Source organism: Mus pahari, chromosome X, assembly GCF_900095145.1.
Source record: "Mus pahari chromosome X, PAHARI_EIJ_v1.1, whole genome shotgun sequence".
NCBI classification, from domain to species: domain Eukaryota; kingdom Metazoa; phylum Chordata; class Mammalia; order Rodentia; family Muridae; genus Mus; species Mus pahari.
Genome location: NC_034613.1, coordinates 50,774,601 through 50,785,595, shown reverse-complemented (window position 1 = coordinate 50,785,595; position 10,995 = coordinate 50,774,601). Strand labels below are relative to the sequence as shown.

Genomic DNA, 10,995 nt, shown 5'->3' with positions numbered 1-10,995 from the left:
ATTTGAGTTAATTTTATATCCAGCTACTGCACTGAAGCTGTTTATCAGGTTTAGGAGTTCTCTGGTGGACTTTTTAGGGTCACTTATGTATACCAGTAAGATAACATTTTAATGTTTATGTTTCACTCGGACTTAGTATAAATGCTTAATATACTTAGCCTCTCATAACTATATAATTAACACAATCATATTTACCAAAAATCCATTGTAAGTGTGGCCCTATGGAGATAGTGCAGATGCATCATGAAGCTATAGGAAACTATTTAAGTTGTAGGATCTGTTTGAAAGCTGTCTGTCGGAAGGCGACTATAAGTCGTCTTGGAGATGTTAGAAAAAAATGTCTATCAAGAATGATATATAATGGGGTCTCAGATACATAGTGAGTTTTAGACTAGCCTACTGTACATGGGATCCTGTCTCCAAACAAAACAAAATAAAACAAAACAAAACAAAACAAAAAATGGTATTTGGTATCTGGAAATTATGGAATAAGACTATGCATTGTTTAATATCTATCATGATATATGCAGTTGAATCAATTATAGACCCACACAAGCAGCTCTACTTAGGTTGACTAGCAGGTAAAATGGCCTAGTAAGTGCTTAGCATCGCTCCTGGATATATAGTATGTACTCAAAGGAAATGTAGTTGTAAGCTTTCTTGTTCATTCTAAAGCGTAGATTCATGACTTTACTACTTAGTAAACTGCCTTTGCTCTCCTGTCTTGTATACCACAGAAAAGCAATGCTTTTATAGATATGTTCTTAGAAAGCAGACTCATGAGTGAAGCACGAACATGTGCAAATGAAACCTACAGGCTAGGGGTTGCAGCAACCAGTAAAGGCATTAGACTTTCAGACTCGGATTGCAGTCCACACCTCCCTTTGACATCATGGAAAGAGAAGGTGAACTGATTTGTAAGCCAGGGGCTTTGTTTGTTTTAATACTTTTTCCCAATGTGATTTAAGATATATGGCACAAAACTTGTCATTGGAAGCATTCAGTTCAGTAGTTGTCCTAGTTTTCTTCCCATTATTGTGACAAAACACTCTGTCTTAGTCTGGGTTTCTATTCCTGCACAAGCATCATGACCAAGAAGCAGTTGGGGAGGAAAGGGTTTATTCAGCTTACACTTCCACACTGCTGTTCATCACCAAAGGAAGTCAGGATTGGAACTCAAGCAGGTCAGGAAGCAGGAGCTGTTGCAGGGGCCATGGAGGGATGTTACTTACTGGCTTGCTTCCCCTGGCTTGCTCAGCCTGCTCTCTTATAGAACCCAAGACTACCAGCCCAGAGATGGCACCACCCACAAGGGAACCTCTCCCCTTGATCACTAATTGAGAAAATGCCTTACAGCTAGATCTCGTGGAGGCATTTTCCCAACTGAAGCTCCTTTCTCTGTGATTACTCCACCCTGTGTCAAGTTGACACAAAACTAGCCAGTACACACTCTGAGCAAAGACCACTCTGGGGAAGAAAGGTCTATTTGGCTTAAAGTTTCAGACCCCAGTCTATCTTTAAGGGAGGGCAGGGCAGGAACCTGAAGAAAATATCATGAACAAATGTTGCTTGCTAGCTTCCTTACTCGCTTGTGCTCAGCTAGATTTTTCTACAGCTCAGGACCAGCTGCCTAGGGATGGTGCTGACCAGTGTGGTCTGGGGCTTCCTCCATCAATTACTAATCAAGACATCCTTCACCACCACGCCCAGAGGCCAATCTGATCTAGGAAAGTCCTCAGTTGTAGCTTTCAGTACACTCTAGGCTGTGTCAAGTTGGCAAGTCAAGGTACCTAAAACGGTAGTAGTCCTCACTCCGTGGGTCATGACCATTCTAAGGGTCATATGACCATTTTACAGGGGTTGTATATCAGATATTCTATATGTCAAATATTTACATTATGGACCATAACAGTAGCAAAATGAAAGTTATAAAGTAGCAATGAAACTAATTTTATGGTTGGGGGTCACCACTACATGAGAAACTGCGTTAAAGGGTGACAGCATTAGGAAGGTTGAGAACCACTACTCTAGTCCATTTAAAATCAATTCTCTACTGTAATTGTGTTTCTCAATAGCTAGCAAGGCTAGTCCCAGGCTCAGCTGGGCTTCAATTTTCTTTATTTTGCTTTGGGAAACATTATGTATGCTCCCACTATGTTTCAGTCACTGTTCTATGGGAGTCAGTAGTTGATAGAGTGGATGTAAGGCCATGAGAGTCCCTTCCGATATTCACTTTTAGGTATGTCAGAAGCACTCAGGTAAGAGGGAGCACTGGAATTGACATAGAAATGTATTAGTTTTCATTTTTTAGGCGTTTACTTTACACTGCGTTCTCTGTGTATTTTTGTTTTACATCTGTGCACACTAGAAGGCACTCTTTATATCCTGAGTGGAATGAAGTGATTGACTTTCATTTTATACTCAGAAATTTGTGAGCTTCTGATAGTCACTACTGAAACTCATCAATATCACTGTAAGATTTGTGTGTGTGTGTGTGTGTTTTCTTTTGTTGAATGCAGAAAAATGGCAATGAAATCAATCATGTTTTGTGACCATATCTCCTGCCAAATGTGTTCTTTAATGGTTCTTTCCCCTTGCTCTTTCCCCCCCCCCCACCTGTTGTATGAGAAGAGATCATACAATTATGATTTTTCTCTCCTCTTTCAAATCAGGAACTGTTAGCCAAGGCCCGGATTGTGATACTACATGGCCACAAGCTGGCATCGAATCACCACTATGCACTTGATTTAATCTGCCAGCGATGCAATGAGCTGCGCTACCTTTCTGATATTTTAGTAAATGAGATCAGAACAAAGCGTGTCCAGCTGAGCAGGACTTTCAAAATGCACAGACTCCTACAGCAGGTAATATGATTGGGAATGATCCACATCTGAAAAGGGCCATAATTGTTTTTTTCTTGAGTTCTCCAATCGTCATAGTCTTGCCCATTTGCCTTATGGTATACCTTTCATCTTTTTACATATTTGCCCATGTGCCTTATGGTATACATTTCATCTTCTCTCATGCTTGTCCATATGTCTCATGGTATATATTTCATCTTCTCTCATACTTGTCCATATACCTCTTCTTAGAGGTCAAGGGGTTAGTGTCTACAGTGTTTTGTAAGAGATCTTAAACCTTGGGCCTAATTGTGGATAATCAATCTATCTCTCTATGCACTATTCATGGTAGATCCAGTATAGTGCCAGTTTTGCTCCATTTTCAGTGTGGAGACAGTGGCGGTGATGGCCTCCTTCTAGTTTACATCTATTTCTGAAACCTGGTGGTATTCTGCAGTCAGAAAACATAAAAGCCCAGGGGACATTTTGCAGAAGCCTGAAATTCCTTCCACATTTCATAGTACAGTACTAAAAATTAACTGGTAAATAAAAATTATTCTGCCATGCCTACGGTTCAGTGAATGGAAATGTCACCCTACAGATCTTGTCATGGCACAAGAATGTAAATAGGAGTGCCACTTGTAAACATTACGTTGGAACATATGGATGCTAATCTGCACATCTCTTTTTTTGGTTCAAAAAAAAAAAACCTTATTCTTGCCCTTGGCAATCATTAAGCATTGATATTAAACTTTATATTTTGTTAGAAGTTTCATATTTCAGTCATTGATTTGTAGAAAATAACATGCAACTAAACTGTTAGTGTTGAGAAAATGGCCAGACTCCTGCTGCAGGAGAAATTACTTGTTATGAAATAAATGTAGTACTTCCCAACCTTGGCTCTGCATCAACAATACCTGTGGAGCGCTTTAACAGTATAAATGTCTGGCTGGCAGCCCAGAGCTACTGAATCAGAATTTCTGAGGGCAACACCAGATATCATTTATTAACAGCTCTGAAAGCATTTTTCTTTTTCTTTTCTTTTTTAAAAATGGAGACAGACTCTCTCTATGAAGCTCTAGTTGACTAGGAATTTGCCATGTAGACCGGCTGGCTTCAAACTCACAGAGATTCACCTGCACCTGCCTCTTGGGTACTGGATTAAAATTGTATGCCACCCCAGCTGGGCTCTGAAAATAATTCTGATTGACAGAAGTGAGACAGCTCCAGCCCACAAGATGATTCATTGGATAAGGCTGATGAGCTTCGTTACCAGAGTCTTATCCAAAGGGCCCATGTGCTGGAAGGAAAAAGTGACTCCTGTCAAGTTGTCCTCTGACTTCCACATGCATGCTATGGCATGAGTATGCTTTGTACACCTCCCCTCCACTAATATGTAATAATACAAAACCAGCGTACAGTTCTTTTAATAGCAAGCTTATTTTCCCTTTATTCATTCTTATGTTTGCCTCTTTGCTTTTTGTGATTTTCCTCATTAGGCACGTCAGTGCTGTGATCAAGGGGAATCCCTCCTGGCTAACCAAGGAATGAATAAGTTTCAGACTAAAGAAGATGCTCAGAAAGCCCTTCAGGATGTGGACAATTTCCTTCAAATGGCCATGCCTTTCATCAATTATGATATTGAAAACCTACAATATGAATTTGATGTACTCCTATCTCCTGAACTCAAGGTGAGAAAGAATTTATTCAAAGACACACAAACAAACTAATCATCATGGTGTAAGAATTTACTACCTCATAGTCAACTTTATATTAGTGTGTGTATCCACGGTCCTCTTTGGGATAGTGTCACTGTCATGTATCAGAGAATCCACAGACATATGTTTGCTGTATAATAAGTTTTTCACTGTTAGCTTTGAGTCTATTAATATTTATTATTATTATTATTATTATTATTATTATTATTAATTATTATGATGTTTGAGACAGGTTTCATTGTATAGCTTGACTGGCTTAGAACTTCTTGTGTAGATCAGGCTGACCTCCTGTTAATAAGTCCAGTCTGACTCTATTATTTTTTAAGTGATTTAAATGTGCTATGAGCTTTGACATATATTTTATTCTGCATCCTCAGAGAAGGGCCACTAAGTGGTGTGGAGTGTTAGGATCAGTTTTATGATTGATACGTTCCACCCCCTCAGGTTGTTTACACTGGAACTTTAGTTTTATATTTACATGAAGAGAATACACTAATATTTTCTGTTTTTTACTAAATATGCTCTAGTTATGTTTTATGTTTAAAATAAGTTGTTTCTGTGTTTATGTTACATGTTCGTATGTGTATTTGTACTTATGTATATAAACACATGATATACAGAAGCCAGAGGTTCATATCTGGTATCTTCCTCTATTTCTCTACCTTATTTTGAGACAAGGTCTCTCATTGGACCTGGTACTTGCTGGTTCAGCTATACTGCCAATCCAGCAAGTCCTAGGGATTATGCACGTACACTACCACCATGTCCCACTTTGTATATGGATTCAAAGTCAGGTCCTCATGCTTGTGTAGAAAACTACCCAATAAATCATCTCTCTAGTCCACAAATATTCTACCTCAATATAATCTAAAGATGTTTAACTTTGATATGTATATGTTCATTTACTTGGTGTATAGTATCTATACCATATATATTATATCTATACCATAGTTGGGTGGATGTGTATATGTGTGCATGCAGGTGGGAGCCAAAGTTTGATTTTCAGTATCCTTTTTTTCTTCATTTACATTTCAAATGCTATCCTTTTTCCTAGTTTCCTCTCCAAAAATGCCCTATACCCTCCCCCCACCCTGCTCCCCAACCCACCTACTACCACTTCCTAGCCCTGGCATCCCCCTGTACTGGGGCATATAATCTCAATTCCTAGGGCCTCTCCTCCCATTGATGGCCGACTAGGCCATCCTCTGCTACATATGCAACTACAGACACAGTTCTGTTTAGTATCTTTCTTAATTACTTTCCTTATGTTGAGACAGAGTCTCCAGTGAACTTGGAACGCTCATTGATTCCGTTAGACTGGCTGGCCAATGAGCTCCAGGGATCCTCTTGTCTTTGCTACCCCAGCACTGAGGTTATAGGTATTCCTGCCATGCCTGGATTTTATCTGGCTGCTGGGGTCCTGAACTAAGGTTTTCATAATTATGCAGCAAGCACTTTAGTGACTGTCATATCCCAGTCCTAAAATTAATTTAAAATTATGTCTGATGAATGTAATAGTAGTTGTTATGACTTATTTCAGAAAGTAACTCATAAATTTTTTTGAGACAAATCTGGCTCTGTAGCCCTGGCTGACTTGGAATTAGCTATGTAGACCAGGTTGGCCTTGAACTCAAGAGATCTGCTTGCCTCTGCCTCCTCAGTTCTGGGATTGAAGATGTACTCCACTCTGCAGAGCAACTCATGATTTTCTATTTTGTTTTATGTATATAAGTGTTTTAACTCATGCATGTATATATGTGTGCTGTGTGCAGTGTCTGGTGCCTATGGAGACCAGAAGAAGGTGTTGAATAACCCCAAACCTAGAATTAAACATGTTTCTAAGTGGACATGTGGGTGCTGAGAATTAAACCCATGTCCTCTGCAAGAGTAGCCAGTGTTCTTAACTGCTGATCCATCTCTCCAGCCCTAGCTCATGGAATTCTTATGCATTTCATAGGCTCAAATGCAGAATATACAACTAAAGCTTGAAAATATTCGAAGTGCATTTGAGAACCAACAGGCTGGTTCTAAGAGTCTAAAAGAAGTACCTGAGGGGGCATTCCAGAGTTTGATTCCTGCACCTGAAAATATGATGAAATCCAGAATGATATTCTTTTCACCTAAACAAGGTAAAGAAGCTTGTTTTTACATTTGCTATTTTTTTTTGTCTTGCTATTGTTTCCTTTGATGAACGTGATATATCTACTAAATTCCTTTTAAATCCTGATACATTTCAAAGCCTTTTAGCCTCTTTGTTTATATGTAACCACTGTTGTACAAGACAGAGGTCAGAATGATATCCCTTTATGTTCATAAGGTCATTGTGCACACATTCTGTCAGATGGTGGACACCTCAATGTGGAGCATTCTAGCTTGAGAAATGAGTGTGAAATTTTTTTCTAACTTTAGATCTTCAGATTTTCTGCAAAAGGATGTGAATCTTATATGTACGTGTATTATAAACCTGCATACTTACTGTTATTCCAATAAGCAATTATTTGATTCTTATATGATGCTTGTTTTTGAATGTCTTACATAATAAGTGTGGATAGCCTTGTCTAAATAGATGCTGGTAAATTCTAATTGAGTTAGTTATTTTTGTTACAGGTTCCATTTCTTTGTTTGATTTTTTTCAAGTCTATTTAATTGCGTACTATCCTATTCCTTTCTAAGTTCTATAGGAAAATAATTATTTTTGTAATGGTGTTGTATCTGCAAGTCTGAAACCATTATTCCCACAAGGGTTTTCTAGAACTACCTCTTCAGCTTTTGGAGATAGAGCAGTTTCATCTTTTGTATAAATTAAATTAGTTGAAGAGGTGAACATATGACTAACTCCAGTCTCTGAGTTAAATTGCATCAGTCACTTTATTAGTGCAGGAAACTACTTTTAAATGCAGAGAAGGCTTGAACTAGAGGTAATGAATAAATACAACTCATCTCCAGCATGGATCAAGTTACAAATGCATTGGAAATTATATGGTTAGTAATTCTGAAATGTATACATACACATAAAATAAGAGTGTATGAACAATGGCTTAAAAGAATAATGTTGACTATATTAAAAATATACCGGACATACTGGAAATATCAAAGAAACTGAAAAAAGAAAAAAGAATAGAGTAACAAAATGAAACTGATTAAACCCAACAATTGATATATTTCTAAGCACAAAATAGACATCAGTTACATATCAGGATACTTTAGCTGTGTGTCCTTAGGCACGCACATTGATGGTTTCACTTTCCTTGTCTATAAAAAAAGGACAAATACCTTCTCACTTAAAAGGTGATCATAAAGAGAAAGTAAAATAAAATCGTCAACAACAAGAATTACTCAATAAGTTGGACTATCCCTTCCCTCTGATTAAATCTCTTTTCTTAGTAGACCCCCAAAGCTCACATCTCCCTGAAGCAGAGCACTTTGCATTGTGACCAGCCTAGCCAAGACCCATTCATGTCATTAGTCATTCCAAAATTTTTGTTTTGTATTATTTCATTTTCTTTCTTTCTCCGATTCTTATTTAATGGCATTACACTTTCTTTCTGCAGTGGGAATTGGATATTCTTTCTTTCAAGCATGTAGAATTTTTTCAAAAGGTACCCATCTTTATTATATTACTTGTCATCAATCCATTTTATGAGTTTGTACACATGAAAAACCAGTTTGGCATCTAAAAACAGCGGCAGTTCTTTAATTCTATCTGCAAATGACTATCTATTTTTTTGTACCATCCACCCATTATTCTCTCTCAACATTGAACTTATCTTTAAAAATGACTGTAAAGAATAGAGTGTGCTTCTAAAGTCAGTTTTCTTTCATAAAATGACCACAAAAAGAAAGGAGAGAAGGCAGGAGAGGCGGCTAAGTGGTTAAGAGTGCTTCTTACTCTTCCTGAGAACCCAGTTCACTTCCCAGCATCCATACGGCAGCTCAACATCACCTGTAACTCCAGCACCAGGGGAACTAATGCCATCTTCTGGCCTCTATGGGCACCTAAATACCCACCTGCTTACCCACACCCACATAGACATTCAAAATAAAATAAAATTCAAAATAAATAATAAAATACATATTAAAAAGTTAGTGAAATTAATGTGAATCAGGCTTTCTTCATTTTTAAAGATTCTTACATCATTTGTAATCGAAATATCTGTTTGGAGTAGCTTGAATTTGCTTCAGCTTAAGACTAACTTGTGAGCTGGGCAGTGGTGGCTCACGCCTTTAATCCCAGAATTCGGGAGGCAGAGGCAGATGGATTTCTGAGTTTGAGGCCAGCCTGGTCTACAAAGTGACTTCCAGGACAGCCAGGGCTATACAGAGAAACCCTGTCTTGAAAAAAAGAATAGACTAACTTGTGTATTTATGCAGATGAAAGCACCTTAATGCATAAATGGCTGGGATGGATACATGATTTTCTCCATCAACCATTATGGTTTGTAAATAAAACCAGATCACTATTTAAACTCTCTGCATGTTACCCTATTGGTCTATGGGTAATGCAGGTAATAACATATTTCAGACTAGATTTCAAAACTTGGATTTGATAAATCAAATATTTGACCAAATCAAAGTGTGTGCTAATTTTTCATCAAAATGAGTCAAACTGGTTTTTTATTCTGCTTTTGCTTGTTTAGTTTTTTTTTCTCCTTCATTTAGTTGAGTTTTCTATCTAGCGTACTGCCTGGCAGCAAGCAGGATGTGATAAGATGTTTGATGAATTCACATTGAGTATGAAGGGAAGCTATGGAAGAACAATGCTAGTGAAAAGTAGTGTTAGATATCGTTGGGTCCTGAACGCTCTATTTCTAGTCTAGGTCTGTCACTTAAGCTTCAGACTGCTCTTTCCGACATCAAATTTCCCAGAGGAAACAGTTTCGTCATAGCCTATGTGAAAGTATCTCTTCGGCAAAGCATGTAAGACTTTTCTTTCTCATCTTGTTCCCTGGTACTGTAATGTCCCCATTTGTCCAACCTTAGATGCTCCTGCTCATTCCTATACCATTTTTGATGATAAATATGCCTTCTGTGCATCTAGTTCTTCCTATCATTTCTTTCTTTACCAACACTTTCGGAGTCCAAGATAATATCATTGGTGTCCTTGATCATAGTCTCTTTGGCTCTCATTGCCACAGTCCTCATGCCTCCCTTTCTCTGTGTTACCTTGTGGAGTTTGCATAGATTGCTGTTTCTCTAGACTACACTTCCCGTGTTGCTCCATTGCCTTCTTGTTAACTCCTATTCTGAGTCTACTTCTGCCATATAGCCTATTTATGTTTTTGCTGTTACACTTGCTAAACAGGATGCTTTGCAGGGACAGGATCCGTGTGCAAGTCACCTTCGCATATCCACAAACACAGAGCTAGCTTGCCCAGTTATTTTGTATGTATTCCTTTACATTGTCGAAAGAATGAATATATTTACCTTGCTTTTCAGAAAATGATGTGTCATAAAGATACACACATATAAATCTCTCAATGTATTTACAACCAATCCATAATTTACTTTAAGAAATAAGTTTGGATCTTTGTATGTCAGGTATCTTTAAGATGAGGCATATTGATACTTATTAAGAAGCTGATTTTATATGTAAGTCTAATATATAGTTATATATAACTTTTATGTGTCAAAACTTGGTAATTAAAGATGGTAAAATATCTATATTTTATAATATGAAAGACCATCCACTCCCTTAGAGTCCTGACACTACCTTTTGCCAAGGAAAGGAAGACGGAAGGTGTGTTTCTTCTATGCTGAGAGTAGTGCTCGTGTACCCCAGAAGGATAGCAGCCTTCATGATTCAGAACTTAATCTATTCTTTGGTTTGTATGTGAGTTTGACTTTTAAAGGACCTCTGAGTCTGCTTGCGTCTGAGAAATCCATCGTTTCTTCCCCAGGGCTGGGAACTGAACACACGCTAGACAAGAGTTCTACTATTGAGCTTTATTTGCAGTCCATCCTCCACCCTGTTTTATTTTCTTCCAGTGCTGGAAATGTATTGTTTAAAAATCAAGATTAAGGCTTTGAATTTTTGATGAGGGTGTTTTAAATGGGCATTTTACCTTGCTTTGGAAATGATTACTGCAGTGATTGGAAACATGTATGGGTTTAAATCCACTTCCTAAAGAGATGTTAACTTTATCTGCAAAATGAGATAGATGTTGTTTTCCATCTCTTAGTGTAGATTTGAGAACTAAAAAGGAAAACAAATCATTGGGCTTAGATCAGGACCTGGTTGGGGTAAATGCCAAATAAAAAGTTGATTCTATAAAAAAAGTGGATTCTATACTTACTCGGATGAACTTGGATTGTTTTTGTCATTAATTTTCAAGTTAATAAAGTAATGACTTTCATTGTGGCATTTTCATATATAATTTGTTCTAAATTGCACTTGTGTATGTGTGTGTGTGTGTGTGTGTGTGTCTGTGTGTGTGTGT

At 37.7% G+C, this 10,995-nt stretch overlaps 1 protein-coding gene across 1 annotated transcript in view; it reads left to right on the top strand.

The window, feature by feature from the left end:
• The window catches only part of Mcf2 (MCF.2 cell line derived transforming sequence), an 88,542-nt gene that overhangs the window by 34,383 nt on the left and 43,164 nt on the right, over positions 1-10,995 (top strand). The window contains exons 10-13 of the mRNA XM_029534559.1: positions 2,673-2,864; positions 4,340-4,531; positions 6,516-6,687; positions 8,110-8,157. Coding sequence (XP_029390419.1) covers positions 2,673-2,864; positions 4,340-4,531; positions 6,516-6,687; positions 8,110-8,157 — 604 coding nt within the window. The remainder of the gene's footprint in view (positions 1-2,672; positions 2,865-4,339; positions 4,532-6,515; positions 6,688-8,109; positions 8,158-10,995) is intronic.